Source organism: Notolabrus celidotus, chromosome 14 (genome assembly GCF_009762535.1).
Source record: "Notolabrus celidotus isolate fNotCel1 chromosome 14, fNotCel1.pri, whole genome shotgun sequence".
Classification (NCBI taxonomy): Eukaryota; Metazoa; Chordata; class Actinopteri; order Labriformes; family Labridae; genus Notolabrus; species Notolabrus celidotus.
Genome location: NC_048285.1, coordinates 21,505,038 through 21,524,611, shown reverse-complemented (window position 1 = coordinate 21,524,611; position 19,574 = coordinate 21,505,038). Strand labels below are relative to the sequence as shown.

The 19,574-nt window shown below is 40.1% G+C and overlaps 3 protein-coding genes across 3 annotated transcripts; 2 read left to right on the top strand and 1 right to left on the bottom strand.

The window, feature by feature from the left end:
• The first annotated feature begins 1,182 nt into the window (after positions 1-1,182).
• On the top strand, positions 1,183-7,854 carry rabgef1l (RAB guanine nucleotide exchange factor (GEF) 1, like). Its single transcript, XM_034701011.1, has 9 exons — positions 1,183-1,302; positions 1,944-2,137; positions 2,326-2,495; positions 2,900-3,075; positions 3,512-3,593; positions 4,106-4,238; positions 4,354-4,445; positions 4,558-4,814; positions 5,046-7,854. Exons 2-9 carry the CDS (start codon positions 1,965-1,967, stop codon positions 5,475-5,477), a joined length of 1,515 nt encoding a protein of 504 aa, XP_034556902.1. The 5' UTR covers positions 1,183-1,302; positions 1,944-1,964; the 3' UTR covers positions 5,478-7,854.
• A 2,152-nt stretch (positions 7,855-10,006) lies between these two features.
• LOC117825873 (high affinity immunoglobulin gamma Fc receptor I-like) lies at positions 10,007-13,168 on the top strand. The gene is made up of 6 exons (XM_034701840.1): positions 10,007-10,087; positions 10,184-10,219; positions 10,357-10,647; positions 10,944-11,216; positions 11,941-12,216; positions 12,368-13,168. The coding sequence occupies exons 1-6, from the start codon at positions 10,063-10,065 to the stop codon at positions 12,829-12,831; spliced, it is 1,365 nt and encodes a 454-aa protein (XP_034557731.1). The 5' UTR covers positions 10,007-10,062; the 3' UTR covers positions 12,832-13,168.
• Positions 13,169-15,870: 2,702 nt separating this feature from the next.
• Positions 15,871-18,389, bottom strand: otol1b (otolin 1b). Its single transcript, XM_034701603.1, has 4 exons — positions 17,990-18,389; positions 17,783-17,872; positions 16,852-16,923; positions 15,871-16,769 (listed from the first exon to the last, which is right to left on the bottom strand). The coding sequence occupies exons 1-4, from the start codon at positions 18,387-18,389 to the stop codon at positions 15,871-15,873; spliced, it is 1,461 nt and encodes a 486-aa protein (XP_034557494.1).
• Positions 18,390-19,574: the final 1,185 nt, after the last annotated feature.

Here is a 19,574-nt window from a genome sequence, read left to right as displayed (position 1 = left end):
GCAGTCAAGAATACATGTACAAGTACATTCTGCTACATTATGTTTATCCAGAAAACATTACTTGAAATCTCTAAATCTATACCATGGAATAAAAACAGAAACAAAGTTACTCCAAGCACAGACAACTTGATTGAAATGTTCATCTGGAATTCAACAAATGTTACACGTAGCTCAACACACTTTCTCAGGTTGGACAAGGAATTTTTGTATGTTTGGGCAGAGTGGGAAACAGGGAGGACATTTCAAACGATACGTATCATTCTTCATTTCAAAAACCTCTAACACGGGCTGAAGATATGGCCGTTGGTGCTCAGGTGGAGAATTATAGCCATCAGAACATCCTCTAAATGAACTGCCTGATCTGAGTGAAATTCACTCTGTTTGCTCCATGTTCAACTGTGGAGATGCACAATATACAGGTATGGGTAAACCACTGAGACAAGCAGAACTACACAAACACATTTTACTGTTTTAGGGATCAGATTAAGATAAGATAAGATAAGATAAGATAAGATAAGATATTACTTTATTGATCCCCCGGGGGGGAAATTCAGTTGTTACAGCAACCCAGACATAAGTACAATCAAGAAGAAGTTTCAATAAGTAAAATTAAATAATAAAATAAAATAGATATATAAAGCTAGAATACAATACAATTTAGATATATACAATGTTACAATGGAATTTAGATTAAATAGAAGTAATTACAGGCAGTATTAAAAAGATGCTTCAGTAGTGACAGGTTGACATGGTGTGATTATGGTTGGTAATGACAGATTAAGCAATAAATAAAAATAAGTATGGGTATTTAGTATGACCATGAGTTGTAGTTGCAATAATAATGTAATATAACATAATGTAATATGGCAATTATTATTGTAAAGAATAGAGAAGGAAATTCATGAGCTGACTTCAAAAGTATTGAGTAACTAGAGCACTGGTAGAAATGTAGTGGAGTAGAAGTAATAAGTTCCCCTAAAAAATAATACTCAAGTAAAGTGCAAATACTCAAAAAATGTACTTAAGTACTGTACTCAAGTAAATGTACTCTGTTAGTTTCCACCACTGGTAGTAAATGAGAACTCATGGACACGCCATCAATGTGTTAAAGGTGATGCAGGCTAGTGCAATATTAAAACACTAGGTGGCGGTAAAATCGTTTTCCAACTATTTGTCCACATTCTGAAAATTCAGCAAAGAAGAAACAACTGACAGACAAAATGGCTGTGGGACAAAGCTAGCTTGTTGCTTGGCTAGTGTAAACATCCACCATCTGTAGGCTGGAGTTGGAGCGACGACAAGGTTACTGAACATCTTTTTGACACTACAATTAAGACTGTATTTTAACACCAACAATGTCTTAGCTAGCTTAGGACATCTTCATTTACATGACGTTAAATCAGCTACTTGGCTAACTAGCTAGGCTTAGCTTGCTGTGTAATTAGCTGAAGTAAACACGGGGGGCAAACTTGTAGGTTAGCGTGTAGATGTCGGAACAGATGTAGATTTCAAACATTATCAGCATGACTGGGAGAAATGATGTGATGAGATTATATTATGTTGTACTGCTCTGTCCAGTGCTTTGACACCCAGCTCCCTGCGATTAGCTAATGCTAACAAATACAGAGATCCACGGTGGTGAATTGACCCTTCACCAGATGAGCTGCCCCTATAAGATAGATTAAAGTCGTCGGGGTCTTGACTAGCTTAAATATTTTGTACCATGTAGTATTACATTACTATGTCCAGGGATGCTGTGTCTGATCAACAGAGTGGGAGAGATTTGTGAGCTCAACTCCAAGTCAACTTCAGTCTTGAATGAGAGAATGAGATGAGCTGAGCCTGTCTGTGTTTACATACAACAAACCACCACTTTGATCGATGTGTTGCTGGTTTTACTCACTCTTTTCTGTCTCTTGTTACCCCCCCCCCCCCCCCTGCAGTCTTGCTAACTTTGGGGAAGGATGACGAGCCAGCGGCGTGGGATCCATCTTGACCAATCAGAGCTGCTCTGCAAGAAAGGATGTGGTTTTTATGGCAACACTGGCTGGCAGGGCCTGTGTTCAAAGTGCTGGCGAGAGGAAAATCAGAGAGAAAAGCAGAAACAGATCCAGGAAGACTGGGCACTTGCTGAAAGGTTTGTCCATCCTTCTGTTCCCAGTAAATGATTATTCCTTAAAGGCAAACCTCATGCTGTCATTGCTATTCTGTCTGTCCATCGGACATGTATGACTAAATGTCTGTGAATGTTCTTAGTCATCCAGGTCATGGTAATCCAACAGATCAAGCTTTTGAATATATGACTAAATGTATTTTCCCTTCCAGGCTTCAGAGGGAGGAAGAGGAAGCTTATGCTAAACATCAGAAGCCACAATCACAGTCCAGCATCACACCCTTCAGCAAGTTTGAGGAAAGAAAAACTAAGGAGAAATCAAGCAAAGTCCATACTGTCACAAAGTTTTTTACTCCTTCCACAAAAACACCTCCTAAAAAAGGTACTTATTATTCAACACATTGATCTTCCCATAATTCAGTCATGAGGGATAATTGCCGTGCTGATATCATGGCAATAGTTTTATTCCTTCTTTTTTTACCCCCTTTCTTAACTTTCCTGCCCACACATTTTAAGGAAATGGTAGCGTGGCATGCTTTACCAGAAAGTCTTATGAATCAAACCAAGACTGAGGTCACTAAACTTTTGCCTAATAATCTGTATTCATGTGAAACCACTTCCCTTGTTTTGTAACTTTATCAACCGCAACATTGTGGTAGATGTATGAGGATATGACGAGCAGACAAACATATGGCGTAGCTACTCTATGAGGCAAGAAATGACAAAGTTGACACATCGCACGTTTTTGAGGTTTCCTTTATAGTGACGTTCAATTTTCTCCTGCAGACTCTCCATTCGACGCACAGTCCAGCCCGAGCCCTAGTTCCTCTGCAGGCCGGCATTCCTCTCTGGACAGTGACCATGCAACACGAGAGTTCATTGATTTTCTAAAGCCTCTGAAGTCTGGCAGGGAAATCTTCAAACAGTGCCGGGCCTTCACTGAGAGCATGGTCTATAAGCGGGTGAGCTTAAGGGAATTAATTGTTAGCGTTGTGAAATAAGCTTCCATTAGCCGTTTGATTCTTATATACACATAGTTGGGCAAGTCAAGACAACCTCTTAAGAAATGTGACTCCCACTCTTGGATTAGATTTTGTTTTCACTCAATATAAGAAATAAATTATAGAATCAGTGACATTTCATAGTTTTATATAGTGTATCGTAAGCCAAGAGAACACCTGTTTTAAAAAATATTTAAAAGGAAATATTCTCTTTCATTCATTCCACAAGATTCAAGAGAGTATTTGAAGGGTTTTTCATGTAAAATTTTGTAATGACCAAAGATCAGTACATATCATTATCAATCTTATGCTTGATATATCTGTCTTTGTACTAAATGTGTTTTAAGCCAACAATTGAATACATTTGACCTTAATTTCATTTCTGTGTCTTTTTTAGGACATGGGTGCTGATGAGCTGTCAGAGTGTGTGCAGGACTTCTACCAGAACCTTTCTGACCGCCTCCAGACCCAGTTCAAAGGTAGAGCTTAACTTCTCCAATCAGGAAGAATCTGTTATTACCATAGACTGTATAGATAATGGAAGTCACCCATCTGTTTCTGAAGCGCTTTTTTGAAGCCAGTCGTCGGCAGGAACAATATTGGATATGCTGAAGTCAAACTAACTGCTGTTGAGCTAGTGTGAGGTAAAGAGGTGGGCTTTCAGCCTCCTAGCCAACAGCTACAGCGTTCCCGTCTGTCAATCAAGTCAGCTGTGCCTCTTGTAATGGAAAACTTGTAATCTTAATGTCTTCGACTACACTCATCTTTTGTACCAGGCTGTAAACATGTTTGTTTCTGCTGTAAATACCAGCTTTTGTGAATTGGTGTGTATGTGGTTTCCGGTACTTCCTGAGCCAGCCTCAAGCGGACGCTTGAGGAACTGCAGTTTTCGGGCCAGAGGTTGCTGCTTGGTTATAACCAATGAATATCTCTTACAATATAGTAAGCATAAAGTCACAGAATATCTTTGTTTTCTGTGCGTCTATCTCAGGTTCGTCAGACCACGTTGATAGCGTTATGGATGAAGTAGAGAAGTACATGATGACTCGCCTCTACAAGGAAGTCTTCTGTCCTGAGACCACGGACGATGAGAAGAAAGACCTGGCCATTCAGAAGAGAATCAGGTGAGCAATGAGAGTTGCTTTTGGGCTGAGATTGTAGTGATTGTTCCCTCTCAGCCAAAGAAACACACATCTCACATCAAACTATCAACATCTGATAATGCTCAATTTGTTGCAGGGCTTTGCATTGGGTCACCATCGAGATGCTGTGTGTTCCTGTAGACGAGGAGATCCCTGTGGTGTCTGACAGTGTTGTCAAAGCCATCACAGGTAAGTGCTCTAAGGTTTATTTTTCAGAAGAAATTATGTGTGACATCATCTGTTATCTCGGTGGTAGAGAACCAACCATTAAATTCCTTCTCAATCCTCTGCATCGCTATAGATGTGATCGAAATGGATTCCAAGCGTGTGCCCAAGGAAAAGCTGGCGTGCATCACTCGTTGCAGCAAGCACATCTTCAACGCCATCAAAGTCAGCAAGAAAGAGGCCGCATCTGCTGATGACTTCCTCCCCACGCTCATCTACATCGTGCTGAAAGCAAATCCCCCACGACTGCAGTCCAACATCCAGTACATCACCCGTTTCTGCATCCCCAGCAGACTGATGACTGGAGAGGATGGTTACTACTTCACCAACCTGGTGAGTCAGCTGGCACATGCTCACTTGAATGGTATTACAGTGACCAGTGTTGCAGCGTTTTGGCAACCCTATTTGTTCTAGTAGTATAAGACCACTACGTCATTCTATATCTTAACCCTACCCTATCCACAAGCTGACTGTTAACTGTCCAATGAACTGTTTTATCTTAATTTCAAGTAAATTTAATAACACAGACTTCTTTGTTGGACCCTCCTTGTTCTTTCTCTCTAGTGCTGTGCGGTGGCCTTCATTGAGAAACTGGACGGCCAGTCTTTGAACTTAAGCTCTGAGGAGTTCGATCTCTACATGTCAGGCCAGGCGTCCCCGAGCGGGCCACAGGCCTCTGGAGTGTCCTCCTGCTCCCCCGGCAGCGCAGCTCTCAGTCAGGTCCACCAACGGCTTGACCTGCTGACAGGGCTCGGGGAACGGCAGGAGCGGGTCATGGAGAAGGCTCGCCAGCTGGAGAGCGATCTCATCGACTGGACTGACGAAGTGGAGCAGAAGGTTCAGAGCGCTCTAGATAGTTTTCCTGCAGAGACAAATAACCCGACTGAAACCACAGCTGAGGAGACACCATCTGCAGCATCATCAGCAATCGACGCAGATAACATTGAAAATGAGCTCCTGCCTCCGCCACTTCAACCACAAGTGTTTGCTGGTTGATGTGAAGAGCTCTGCTCTTAAAGGCTTTACTCCACCCTCCTCCTTTTCCCTTTGCTGTCCGTATGCACATACAGCAGGTATCTAATATGGATCCCATTTCCACTCCAGCAATCTCTATCTCATTTAGACCTTGTCCTGAAGCCCTGAAAAGATATAGAACATTGAAGGAATGCTTTCAGATTGTGGGAACCACAATCATTATCTTTTTAACTGAGAGTTGGGTAAGAAGATGAAGAACCCCTCTTATGTTTGTACCGTAAATATGAAGGTACAGCTGGATAGCTTTGCTTAGCCAATATGAAACCCTTGTAATAGGAGGAAACAGCTAGCTAAGTCTTTCCATATGTAAACAATCCACCTGCCTGGACTTCTAAAGCTTAGTCACAAACACTTTCAACATATTTTAGTAGTTTTTACGAAACTTAAGTTTAAAAGACAAGTTACTCCATGCTTTGTAATCTTCTAAGGTGCTAGCAAAAGTGCTGGCTGTTTCTTCCTACTACAGTCCTTGTGCTAAGCTAATTGTCTCCTGGCTTAAGCTTCCACAAATATTGAGAGGTATTGATCTTCTTATCGAGCTTGCGGTAAGAAAAACGAATAATTATTTCCTAAAATGTCCCAGAGGTCAACTGCACTCCTGACATTTTGATGTAGTTGCAAAGTCAAGGATCTGAGTTAGCATCTTTGATGGAGCCCTGCCTCTCTTCCTCTGTTACAGTTTTAGTTTTAGGAAAAGAAGACTGGAGTTGGCCTGCTTTATGCAGCCAAGTTAATTTGTGTTCCCAGGCTATTTGGGAAACATAATCCCCCCACCCCCATGCCCTTATCGTGCTCCGCGTCCAGGAGGCATCCTGACATGATGCCCAGACCACCTGAACTGGCTCCTTTAAATACAAAGGATGGGACTGATTCCACATCAAGCTCTCTTAACCAATCATCATCAGTACCTCAGTACTTCGTTTTTGTCGTTGTTGTTACATTTGTGCAGCTGAGATGAACTGTTTGACAGATTTTTTTAACTCCATCTGTCTGTTTTTATTTTCAAACTGCCAGACAATGGTTGTGTTACTCCGTTATGTTGTCTCTGGGTGCAAATTGAGAGGTGGAGGTCCAAAAGGATCCACAGAATCTTACTGCACAAGTGACATGAAATATCATATGTGTTTTTTGTTTTAACAAAGGAAACTGAGAAATCTGACTATTTTAAAACTGAACTTACCCTCACTTAAATAACCCTTCCGTTATGCTCGCTATTTGTGCTGTATTTACTGTGTGTTCCCCCGTCCTGTAGAGAAATATCCAGGAAGAAAGAGATGTGAGTGTGTGTGGGCGTGTGGCGGTTGTGCATGTCAGTAAGTGAGTATGACTGAGAGTGCAAGTTGCATGGACATGTTCCGCTAAAGTCAATGAGTCATGAAGTCCTCCAGTTCCGTGTCAGGATATTGTAGTCTTGTTTTCATGCCAGACCTCTCAATCCAGTCTTAAGCTGGGTGTACAGAAGTGATTTTATTTTTCTATAGAGTGGCAGGTATCAAATCTTTTGGATGCAATAGTAAACATTAATCCTGTAATATTTACAGTAGTAAAGAACATTGCTTGAGGACATTGTTACATGAAATCTAATAATAATATAGTCAATTCTGTCTATTTGTTTGTCTCCAGAGGTTATCATAAGAAAAGCATGTCCCATAAAAAAAATCTTTAGGCAAGTTTTGTTTGCTTTATCGAAGAGGTGTATAAGAAAACAGATGATGCTTTTTTCCTCCTCAGACACGAGGCTTAAAAAATCACTCCAACGGCTGGTTGATGTTCGAGTGCAGAAAACATTACATGACTAATTACATTTATGTTGAAGCACTTTTCTTCTCTTTGATTTTGATGCTCTTAATTCAGAAGTACGTTAAATGAAGGAAGTACTGACTCTTTCGAGGTAAAAGGTTAATTGGTGAACACAGTGGTTCAGGCGGTTGCCACACTGACATATTTCTGTGGCAGCAGCTCAGTGAAAGAAATGTTGGGGAGAATTGTGTCTTTTTTTTTCTTTGCTCATGAGCTAAAATTTCTTTCTGTCGCTAGATTTGATTCATTATTCAAATTGTAATCTGGAACAGTGTAGTCAGTGTGCATTTGCTGTCCAATTTTAGTTTGAGAAGACTTTTAATGCAATAGCTTGAATAACTATAATGCACTGTATGCAGAAACTATTTCTCTGGTATTTTAAAGAAGTTGAAAACATCATCTTTCTAACCTTATAGGTTTGTTAATGTATCATTTGGAAGAACTCAATACTGTCTTTTATTTAAATGTAACTTATTGGGGCAGTATTGGTTTATTTGCATCTATGGGTGTGTGATGATTAATAAAAATTGAAAATGCATGTGTGTGCATGTGCAGTTCCTCTTTATCATGGTTCACATGACTGGAATGATTTTTGCCAAATGGGCTTAACTTAACAGTTTCCAGAATTAGAATTTAACTTTTTGCACTATTACTCAATACTAAGAAAAAAACACGACAAATGAAGAAGAAAAGCAAGAATAAAAAAAAAAATGAACAGCTTTATGCATAACAGTATTATAAATATTAAAACTTAAGTTCCCAAATGTTGGGAGGTTGTGTAAAATGTTTATAGAAACATGATTTGATAGTTTTCAAACCATTAAAAGCCTTTACTTATTTCAATATAGCGCATATACATTATTTTTAAACTGAAAATTGTAATTGTTTTATGAAAGATCAAGCTGGGACCCTTCTACTACAGAGCAAGGCTGGCGTAAGTGCCAAATGTAGTTTAGGATCTTGCTGTATTATGCAAAGTATTCCCTAAAAAAAAGGATTTGTCTGTCTGTTGCTCCAAAACCTGTATACATTGTTCAGCATTACAATGTTACAATGTTACAATGTCATTTAGCAGACGCTTTTATCCAAAGCGACGTACATACGAGAACAAGAACAACACAAGCAAAGATCTAGACAAGAGGAAACAAGATCAGTACGAGTAACAAAGTGCTTCAAGTCAATTTGGGTGCAGGTACTGCCAAGTAGTGTAAAGGCAATGCACAAAAGTAAGTAAGGATTATTTTTTTTTTTTTCTCAAAATAAGGAACATCTACAATGAAGCAACCAAACAATTTAAGACCTTGCATTATCATCATCAACAATTAACATCACCACAATAATGACCAAAGTACCAAGTGCTGGGTCACTCAAGAAAGCATTAATGGTGTCTTCCTGGTTAGTAAGCTACCCATGCCATGAGCACTTTCAGTATGTATCCCCATACTATCACAGATGCTGGCTTTTGAACTGTGCACTGAGAACAAGCCAAGTGGTCCCACCTCTTCAGAGCATCCATGATTTCCAAAAAGAATGTCAGTAAAATCATTTGAAATCCAACAAGAATCTGTTTTTAGCAACATTTTACACACAGTCCCAAACTTTGTTTGGAATTGGATTTGTATATACTACAATAATTTAGTCAAATCATCAAAAGTTGTACTGAAGCAGGGAGAGAAAACTATAGTGAATGATTAATGTCATTCAATAAGTGATGGGAGAGATAAATCCAAATCCAAAGCAATCCTTTCCTTTGTATAAACTCTTCCCATGTCTCTACATGTGAAAACTGCTGAAAAAAACAGAATTTAATGCTAAAAAAGTTAAGAAAGTGGTCAATTTATTTGTTAGACTCAGACTTCAAAATTTTGATAACAATATTAGCTGAACTGGCACAGAATTCCAGTGAGATACACTGTAGCCTTTAAGTATTAAGGTTAAAAAAAGGTACAGCTAAAATAAATTATGTCTCTTAAAGTCATCTCTACAGGTGATTGAGTTCATTCAGGGTCCAAAATGTTGCTTACACAATGGGAAGCTGATTTTGAAATATACTTTGCAATCAATCAAACAATAAATCTTGATTTATATAGCGCCAATTCACAACAAATCTCATCTCAAGGCACTTTACGGAAAAAAGCTGGTCTAGATCGTTTGTTATATTATTTACAAAGACCCAACATTAAGACATGACATTTGTGAAGTCCTTTTTGTACACACATGTGAATTTAAATTTTTCACTTCACATTTTTTCTCAATGGGCGTTGGTACATTTCAGCCGGAGCATGTAAAGCATGTTTCACTTCCATTTTTTCATGTTTTTTTCTGGTGAATCTCTGGGACTGAGATGTGCCAAATGGGGTCAAATGACAAAAACAACTAGGAGGTGGTTACAATTGTAATTAATAATACCAATACTATTTAGAAATAATAATGAAACAGTTAGACCAAAATATTGGGGTTGCCATATCAATAGTTTTTATACAAATTTCCATGAACTCTGATTTAAAAAGACAGCTGTTTCTCTGTATTGTTCTATCCTCACTATTGTTTATTTCATTAAATGTTCTAGTTTGGTTCCCAGAAAACAACAGTTCAAGGGAATGTTTAAAGGGAATTTATTTTGATGAAAGGGGAATTTCCTGTGTCATGTGTTACAGCTTCGAATAAACTTCATTTTCACTTCCCCTCTTACCAGAAATAAAAGTCTCTCCCTCAGTTTCTATTACTCAGTAACAAAGACCTTAAGATGGAGGCGGTCATTTCTCTTCTTGGTGAGTTCTCTTCACTTCATTTACAACATCATGCAATTTTACTATTGTGTTAATAAATCTGTTTTTCCACTTGAATTTATCTCCCCTTTTTTTCAGTTCTGTCAACACTGCCACATCTTGTGGTACCACTCGGTAAGTACCAAATGATCTTCCAGTTAATGTATAATATATAATTGAGAGCCTGCTGTTTACAGTATCATAAGAATCAATATTTATTTCAAAGTATACAGAAACCTGAACCCAGCATCCAAATGTATTTGTCTCCATAGTTGCGTTTGAGACCTCATTCAGAGCTGTAGCAGAGTTGGTGTCGCAGGATTCAAGGATCTTCTCGGGGGAGAATGCCCGTCTGAAATGCAGCATTCCCTCTAACCACAGATCATCCTGGCGTTTCTGGTGGTTCAAGGGATCGGAGCAGCTTCCACAGGTTGGAGAGCACCTTGTTCTGTGGAATACCAAGGTTAAAGACAGTGGGAAATTTTACTGCCAGGGAGTGAGGGACACAGATGTCGGAGACGTACTGACGTTGCAAAGTCTGCCAGTGGAGATCATTGTTTATGGTAGGATCTTACTCATCAGTATTGATACAAATCTATAAAATAAGCTATTCAAAATGTATTAGTCCTCTTTCTTTTTTTACTGGAAAAAGCTACCCCAAGTTTCTTTCAAGTATTGTATGGTTTTCTATGGTGGCTAGTTTTCTCTCTGTTGGTCTTTGAATCATTTTAGAATATCTGCATGTTTCAGTCTCATAAAACATCTTCAGCATGCAGCCAATGACCTGTTTCATTAATCACAGTATCAAACCAATAGATATAATTTTGAGCTAACTGTCTTCACCGTTATTTTCTTTCAGGAGGGTGGGCTATCCTGCAAGTCCCACCTCACCCCAGCCTTGTTGGACACACTTTAAGCGTAACATGTCATGTTCGACGTAAGCCCAAACTCCAGGAGGTGGTTCTGTACAAAAATGGATTTGAAGTTATGAGACAAATAGGCCCTGACCCAACTTTCCAGCTGCCTGACTTGACCCTTCAGGACGAAGGAATGTACTCTTGCAGGGCTTCCTGGGATGTAGAAAGACGTACACTCTCTGTGATTTCAGCTGAAGCTCAGGTGCAGGTCTTAGGTGAGTAAAAATACTGATGCATGTGTTGATTTTGGTTGTAGTTGCATGTCAAATGGTTTGAGGTAATTAAAAAATAGGAAGTGTGTGTAATTGCTTCTAGCTAATAGCTGAACAAGGAGAATAGTACCACTTTATCCTTCAGTTTGGTACTTACAGTTGCAGCTATCTTACAATTAACTAAGCATAGCTAGAAGGGCTTTGCCTTAAGAAAACAATACTGTCAACCAGCACCTCTTAAGCTCTGAAATTAAGATGTTCAATTAACAATGTGAGCTTGCAAACAGAATTCGCTTGACTATAAGCTTAGAGAGGGGAATTGGTTTAGCGAGTTGAGTCTTATTTGACAGACGTTGGGTTTTGCACCGGGCAACAAAATAGGCCAACCCCCTTCAATACCAAAAATGTTAGCTTTTACATCTAACTGACATGCAGCTACAGCTAACCAGCAGCTACATTTGCTTGGTACCAATTTTAGAGAAGGCCTGCCAAGCTCCAACCAAGCTAACAAATCCACATACAAATTCCTCCTACAATTTTTTTTTCTTTGATTGATCACCCATATTTGGCAAAGAGGGAAGATAGTGACGTCATTGCATTTCCCAAGATATTACCTATTTTCAGTTTACTGTCAACACAAAATAGAGTTGTTGTTTTTTTCTCAACAGAACATTTTAAAATACTCCAATATGTTAATGATGTTTTCGCTTCTGTGGCTCTCTCTCAGAGGTTCTGTCTCAACCATTTTTGGAGATCGTTGCAGACAACAACCTGATGACAGAAAGTAAGATGAAGCTCGTCTGCCACCACCAGTACAATGCCCCAGCTCCTGCACCTCCAATACACTATTACTTCTATGAGGGTGACAACCAACTGGGAACAGCAACCTCTGATAACCGCCAACTAGTCAAACGGACTCCGGGCCACTACAGATGCAGGGCAAAGGTGCCTGAGTTGGGTCTATCCCAGTGGAGTGAGTTCCAAACCTTTGGACAAGTGACAGGTACTCCATAACCTTAATTTAAGGTTAAAGTTAATTCAACCCGCTGTTTGCCTTTCTTCAAGAGTTTAACTCCTTCCTCCTGAATTTCAAAATTGTAAACATTGCGTGACAGTTTCCCAATTCCTGAGGAATAATGTTTCTTACCTGATAGGACCAAAGACGATGAAGCCTCCAATTCTCCATCCCAGAGACCCATGGTCTTTAGCTCCCCCGAATACATCCCCTGACTCCTCCCTGCCTCCTGTAGCTGAGCCAACCACAGCCCATCTTACCCCTCAACTATCAACAACGTCTACCTTCTCACAACCTCCTGATGTAAGCACCCAACCCTCAAATCCTCAGCTGAATCTCTCACAGTCAGCACCAAGCACTCTGTCATCTGTCCAGCCAATCCAACCAATGGCTAGCACCAAACCTGTCAATGTAGTATATGAGGAATCTGGTGAAATGTCTGGAGACATGGCCGAGGGATCTGGGGACATGGCTGAAGGATCTTGGGGCATGGCCGAGGGATCTGGGGACATGGCTGAGGGATCTTGGGGCATGCCTGAGGGATCTGGGGACATGCCCCAGGGGTCTGGGGACATGGCTGAGGGTTCTGGAGACATGCTGTAAGACTTTCCAGATACTGTCCTATATTAACAAGTCCCATGTATCTGACCATTGCATGATTTTATTGTCCTAAATAATAGTAATACTCGCCAGATCTTGGGTTATCTGTTATAAATCATTCGTACAGGACCAATGTGCCAAAAACACACAATTTGATACATGTATAACTGGGTATTATAGGTATTTAACCAGACCACAAGTGCCTCTGTAATGTTTTTTTGGAGTTGGAGATGGGGTCTCATCTGTCATAACTAACTGCATCAGTATTGTTTGTGATAATAACCTGTGAAGCTTTGGTTATAACAAATAAAGCATGCAATAAATTATACATGTACTGAAATAAGTGACTATGAGATTTATTTTCTATGAAAATTTTTCTTTTTTCAACCATAATATGGAGCAACACTTTTTTTTTTACACATTGTAGGTACAACATAACATGAATAATAATGAAGTAACAGGTCACAGTGATATTCTCTGGATACTACACACATACATCAAATATTCAATGTCAAATTTTTTCAAGTAGGTCTAGAGATGGTGTGTTTACGGATGGAAAAATAGAGGACAGGGAGTTTTAAAAGAGATTTTTATAAAAGGAGGGAGACAGAGAGAAAAAAGAGGAGAAAAAAATGACTTAGAAAGAGAAAAGGAAGACTATTGTTGAGAAACATTGTCCAGGCCATGTCTTTAATAAAAATAAAAATAATCTGAACCACTGGTGAGAAAAATAAAACTGAAAAATATTACTCCTGCACATTTCAGTTACTACTGCTGTATTTATTGATTAACTTTCACCCATTTATCAGTGGTAAGTCAAGTTATATTATATTTCTGTTGTATTAGAAATATCACACAAGACTCAGTGATGAAGTACTGAACTCACCATGCAACCAGTGCAATATAGCCTACAGTATGTCTATAAAGAAATTATTTGCCTGTGTAAGTGACTGAGTTCTTCTGACTAAGGCTTACTCTTACTTACTTACCAAATTATTGTAGCAGCATTTCCATCTTACTTGGTACTGACCAGTTAGTCTGTTTTAAAATTGCTCTATACGCTGAACAATCCTGTGATAAACTTTTGGTTTGTGGCGCAGACAAAGTGGTATATCTTATCTCTTCATGAATCTTGTCCTGTATATATATAGCTGTAAAAAATGTTTAAAGAATGCCTGTTACTTCAGAATGATGTTGATCATTTGGTCTGATACCTACCCAGGGATTTATTGCATTCAATTTTTTAATAAAAAAATGCTCAACCTTGTTGTTGATAGTCTTGCTTGTTTTTCTGGAGTGAAAAATGTCATATTCCAAAAGCTGAACTAAAGGTGCATCTCAATTGAATTTAAATATCATGAAAAAGTCATTTAAAAATAATAATTTAATTCACAAAGGTAAACTTTAAAGGTGAAAGGAAATAATTCAGTCCTTTTTTTGTTTTGATTTTGATGATTAGGGCTTAAAGTTCATGAAAATCAGAAATCCAGTATCTCAGATAAATCAAAAAAGGATTAGAAAAACAGAAATGTCCAACTTCTGTAAAAATTTGTTTATTTATACACTCTTGATTGGGGCTCTTATGTCACAAATGACTGCATCAGTGGGGTGTGGAATGGAGCCCTGATGAGGTGTTAGTTAAGTCCAGGATTTGATAGTGGCCTTCAGCTGGTCATAATTTTGGGGTCAGATTTATCTCACCTGTCTCTTGACAATATCTTGCAGAGACTTCATGGAGATCAGGTCAGGTGAGTTGGCAGATCAATCAAGCACAGCAGTATCATAGTCAGCAAACCATTTGGTAGTAGTTTTGGTGCTGTGGGCATGTGTTAGGTCCTGCTGGAAAAGGAAAACTGCATCGTTATGAAGCTTGTCAGCAGATGGGAGTATGAAGTGCGCTAAAATCTCCTGGTAGACAACTGTGTTGACTTTGGACTTGATAAGACAGTGGAACAACACCAGCAGATGATGTGGTGCTTCAAATCATCCAGAGTGCAGGACTTAAATCACCACGGTTTCTGTGCCTCTCCTCTCTTCCTTCAGACCGAGCAACAGTCAAGTTATTTTTCTTCTTAGCCAAGGTAAGATGCCTCTGAAGTTGTCTCTACTTCCAGAAGGTGATGATAACCTTCTGGACAACAGTCTTCTTCATACTGTTTAAATAGTATGTTACTCAAACTTGGAATGAAATATTCTAATATTTTGATTTTTTTTTTTTTTTTTGAGCTGTTGGCCATAGTTATCAAATTTAAGATTGAAAGGCACCTGAAACATTTTAATTTATATTTGCTTAGCCTAGAATATATCAGAATGTGACTTTCTTAAATAACTGTTGGAAGATCTTGTTTGAGATGTGAGTGAAGCCACTAAAATCAGCTGACACTGAGGGTGTTTTTGTACATTGAACGTCAGGCTATGAAAAACTGCCTTCTAGATTTTTACAGCAAATAAGTGATTCCATCACAAAGGCGACATTAATGGATACAGGCCCTTAACATAAATCAAGACCATCAACTGTTATGTTTATTAACACTTCAGAGCACCTTAGGTAGGAAGACACACGGAACTAACTGTTGTCTGAAGGTCTGTTTATGATTAATACTGGCCCTTTTGACCTCATTTACTTAACAATCTTGTTCTAATCTTTCACTGTGGGATTTATTTCACATGTCTTTCTTGCTTCGTAGCTATCAATTAATCGTTTGCGATCGGAATCATAAACACTGTGTAAGTGTATATATTGTGTGAAGTGTGCTCATTTTCTTCTTAAAGATAGATCATAACAGGAGAACTTAAATACATCAGCAGTAAATAAGGCACTTTTGTGCCCAAGGTAATCCTTACATGGTAAAACAAGAGAATGATAATACAGTGAGCATTACATATGTTACCAGTACTTGAATTATCATACTAGTAGGCAGTCCAGTTTTCTGGCAGTGCATAAGTAATGAGTGTAAAGAGTGGCACCACAAGTGTAAGCCTTCTGCAGAGAGAAAGTCAAAAAAGGAAGGTCCAATAAAAGAAGCAGTTCTCAGTAGAGTTTTAGGCCTTGTCTGAGTAAAGCAAGAATCCAGAGAAGATGCTGTCATCCTCACTGCTGGCATACGCCCCATTCCAATCTCTGAGTGTCTCCATCCACACCTGATCGCCCACCCCCAGCTGCAGCACCACCAGAGTGGATGCCTGGTCAATGTCTTGGCCATACAAAGAGTCACGCGTCCTTACCCGCCGTGAACCGTTCACCACCAGTGAGGCTCGCAGTGGCTGATTCCGTACAGTGACATGGAAGGAGAAGACATAAACCCCAGAATAGACGCATGTGAACATATTAGAAGTGATGTTGAAGTGGTTCTCTTCATTGTAGAAGATTTTGTCAAAGCGGATTGGGAAGCCGGAGGGCGGGAAAGACTTTCTTGGGGAGATACCTACACTGAAGGCAGAGCGTTTCAGAGGAACCCATGATCCCTTTGCTCCCTTGAGTCCACGAATGCCGCGATCGCCTCGCATCCCAGGATAACCTCTGTCCCCTTTTGGGCCAAGCATCCCTCTTACTCCAATTGGTCCCTGAGGTCCTCTAACCCCTTGTTCTCCATGTGGGCCAGGCAGTCCAGGATCCCCCTGAACTCCTACAGGACCTGGGGAACCATGCTTGCCATTCATTCCGGGGATGCCCATAACTCCTGGGATTCCCGGAGGTCCAGGGTCCCCTGGCTCACCTTTTATTCCTCTCTCGCCAAACAAGCCACACTCCCCTTTATCCCCTTTGTCTCCCTTGGGGCCTGACCCAACAGCTGATCCTGGAGGTCCGGCTGGGCCCTCTTTACCGGGTTCTCCTTTTTCACCAACAGTCCCATTCAAGCCAGGTTCCCCTTTCTCCCCACTACTACCTTTAAGTCCTTGCAGGCCTTTTTCTCCTCTCTCACCTTTCGAGCCAACTTCCCCTGCAAAGTAAAGGAACTGCATCAGAACTTGTAAAGTCTGGCTGCAAATTCAAAGACAACAACCACCCATACAAGCTTTCACCTTTTTGTCCTGGTTTCCCGGGTACCCCTGGTGGCCCGGCTGTCCCACTGCTTCCTCTGTCACCTCTTTCACCTGAAAAATGTACAGAATAGAGCTGTAATTGGTGACACCAAGCTCACAAGCCAACAAGCGCGGTTGTAATTCAAAGTATCTTCTTCATCATTGAAAGAAAAAATGTTCAGAACCTAATATTTCAGTCAGAAAATAGAGTGCCGAGCTCTTAGCCCTACAAATAATTCTGTTATACGTAAGTTAAATGAATGTTAAACTAACCCCAATCACTAATAAACACTGGGCATGTGGCAAAACTGTTAAGTTTAATATCTTCAAAAGTACAGAGATTAGCTATTCAGACCTAAACCATTTTTTGAACCAGGCTGTAGGCAAGGCAAGGCAAGGCAGCTTTATTTGTATAGCACATTTCATACACGAGGGCAACTCAATGTGCTTTACATTAAAATATTAAAAGCATTGGAAACATTCAGACAGGCATAAAAGAACACAATTAAAATGACAAATATGATAAAACAGAAAAGAAAAGGAAAATTAGAAATATATTAATTTAAAGTGGGTTAAAATAATCTAAGATAGGAAGGCAGTGGCAAATAAGAAAGTCTTAGTCTTTGATTTAAAAGAGGTGAGAGTTGGAGCAGACCTATAGCTTTCAGGGAGTGTGTTCCAGATATGTATAGTATGTATATATAGGCTGTAAACATGTTTATTATTGCTGCAAAGATCATCTTTTTTGAATGGGTGTGTATGTGGTTTCTGGTGTTTCTGCATCCAGCCTCAAACGGACACTCGATGAACTGCAGTTTTTAGCACTTTTAAGACCAGAGGTTGCCGCTTGCTTATGATACATAATTTATGCATTAAATGATGACAAAATAATTCACAATTATCAATTTCAACTGTGTAAGTTTCCTCTCACCTCTGTCTCCTTTAAACCCAATGGGACCAATACCTCCTTGTGGTCCTGGTAAACCAACTGTACCGGGGATCCCTCTTTCCCCTGGTGGCCCTGCATGAACAAACATGGACAAAATTCAGTAAATTAAAAAACACATTTTAATTTAACGATCAATTTAAAAGAACAAAATCATTTTAAAGTATTGAACCTCATAATTGAGTCTTTTACCTGCCAGTCCACGGTCGCCCTTTGGCCCCCTGGGGCCTCTCTCTGGAGGACAGCACTCACAGAAGTTAAAGTAGCACTCATTGTAATCCAGGGTGTAGTTCTCTGGGCCAACACCAGGGGTCTCAGTTCCCTCATAATAATGTGGATACCCATGCCCTGCATAGTTGGTTCTCTCTGTGGCAGGAGGAAGTTGGGGCTCCACAGGATGTGGGCTCGGAACTGTCTTGTAAGTCTTGGGCATGCTGGTGGTCACAGGGCTTTGAACAGTGATGTGTGGGATAGGCTTCTTGGTGTACTGGTACTTTGGTTTGGGTGTAGTCTTAGCCTCAACGTAGGACACCACAGCAAGTGTAACTACAACTACAGCCAGAAGGGTTGACCGGGAGGAGATTATCGTCATGGTTGAGTGTGATCTGAGAATACATGAGTTGATTCATGACTATGAAATTATACCCACCAACTTAGAATTCAAAATCAACAAAATTGCACATGCAGATTAGCAGTTCACACTGTGCAAATGATAATGCTGATGCTGTCTTTCTTCTGGTCTCTGCCATTCTAAATGTTTTTATTATTTTTCTGTTTCTTTATTTCTAGTTTTACATATTCTACAGTTCCAGTTTTAGGTTTGAATCATGTTCTTCTAATTCATGCAAGCTACTGTTTTACTATCAAATCTATTTCACCAGTACAATGTTGATCTGCAATTAAAATATGCTTAATGCAAAGTATTGTTTGCATTCAATACGAGCATACTCATCAACGTACAATTTTTTTCTTTACACAGAAAAATATAAGCATTTATAGGCCATTCATGATACTAGAGTTCAAAAGATAGATATGACTTACCCAGTTATGCATAAGTGGTATGGTCATTTATCCTCTCTAGCCTTTGCTCGGAGGCAGCACCAGTAGCTCCAGGTCTGTCTGATATCTCTGCCAGGCTTGGGTGAAAGAACATCCCCACCAATGAGAGGTGTTTGTTGAAGGCATAAGGGGAGGTCTGAAATCTAACTATGGCGGGCTGGAGCCAACCCAAGGAGAACCACTGTGCTGTGGCCCGTTTTCTGTACCCCTGTTGTGCAGAAAGGTGCTTTTGTGACACGGGATACAGCACCCGCCAGGAGCACTCCCCTCGCTGCGAGCAAGGTGAGGAGCAAAGGCCGTGGGGCAATGGGTCACCCGATACAGGAGGCATAGCTCCAACATCCAACCAAGCTACCAAGGCTCTTACATGGGACAAAGCCAAGCAAAGAGGGTTCTGTGACAAGGGCCAGGGCGCTACAACATACTTTTTTCAGTGGTAGGTTGGATGCTACTCTGCATGTTGCTGCAAGCAGGACGGTGCAAACTATTTTCACAGCTCTTTAATATGTGAAATGTAACTCTTGACTCTAATAGGGGGACAGTCTGAGAGTAGGCCTTGATGACCATTGGTAGAAATTCATCTTCTTCATAGTGGTGCCACACAAGAATCTCAGTAATTGGTTAGCATCCAGCAAAAAGCTTTAGCCCAAAGAGCACCGATAATCTCCTCACTCAACGGTTGCTAAACCTGAGCTGTTTGTCAAAGAAACCCACTTAT

Excerpts from the sequence above, each read along its gene's own strand:
- rabgef1l (XM_034701011.1), top strand. The coding sequence starts at position 1,965 with ATGACGAGCCAGCGGCGTGGGATCCATCTTGACCAATCAGAGCTGCTC. Across the intron at positions 3,594-4,105 it reads CCTCCAGACCCAGTTCAAAG|GTTCGTCAGACCACGTTGAT; the intron begins GTAGAGCTTAAC and ends CGTCTATCTCAG. Across the intron at positions 4,239-4,353 it reads GCCATTCAGAAGAGAATCAG|GGCTTTGCATTGGGTCACCA; the intron begins GTGAGCAATGAG and ends AATTTGTTGCAG.
- LOC117825873 (XM_034701840.1), top strand. The coding sequence starts at position 10,063 with ATGGAGGCGGTCATTTCTCTTCTTG. Across the intron at positions 10,220-10,356 it reads ACATCTTGTGGTACCACTCG|TTGCGTTTGAGACCTCATTC; the intron begins GTAAGTACCAAA and ends TTGTCTCCATAG. Across the intron at positions 11,217-11,940 it reads AGCTCAGGTGCAGGTCTTAG|AGGTTCTGTCTCAACCATTT; the intron begins GTGAGTAAAAAT and ends GCTCTCTCTCAG.
- otol1b (XM_034701603.1), bottom strand. The coding sequence starts at position 18,389 with ATGACGATAATCTCCTCCCGGTCAACCCTTCTGGCTGTAGTTGTAGTT. Across the intron at positions 17,873-17,989 it reads GGGCGACCGTGGACTGGCAG|GGCCACCAGGGGAAAGAGGG; the intron begins GTAAAAGACTCA and ends TTGTTCATGCAG. Across the intron at positions 16,924-17,782 it reads TGGGTTTAAAGGAGACAGAG|GTGAAAGAGGTGACAGAGGA; the intron begins GTGAGAGGAAAC and ends TACATTTTTCAG.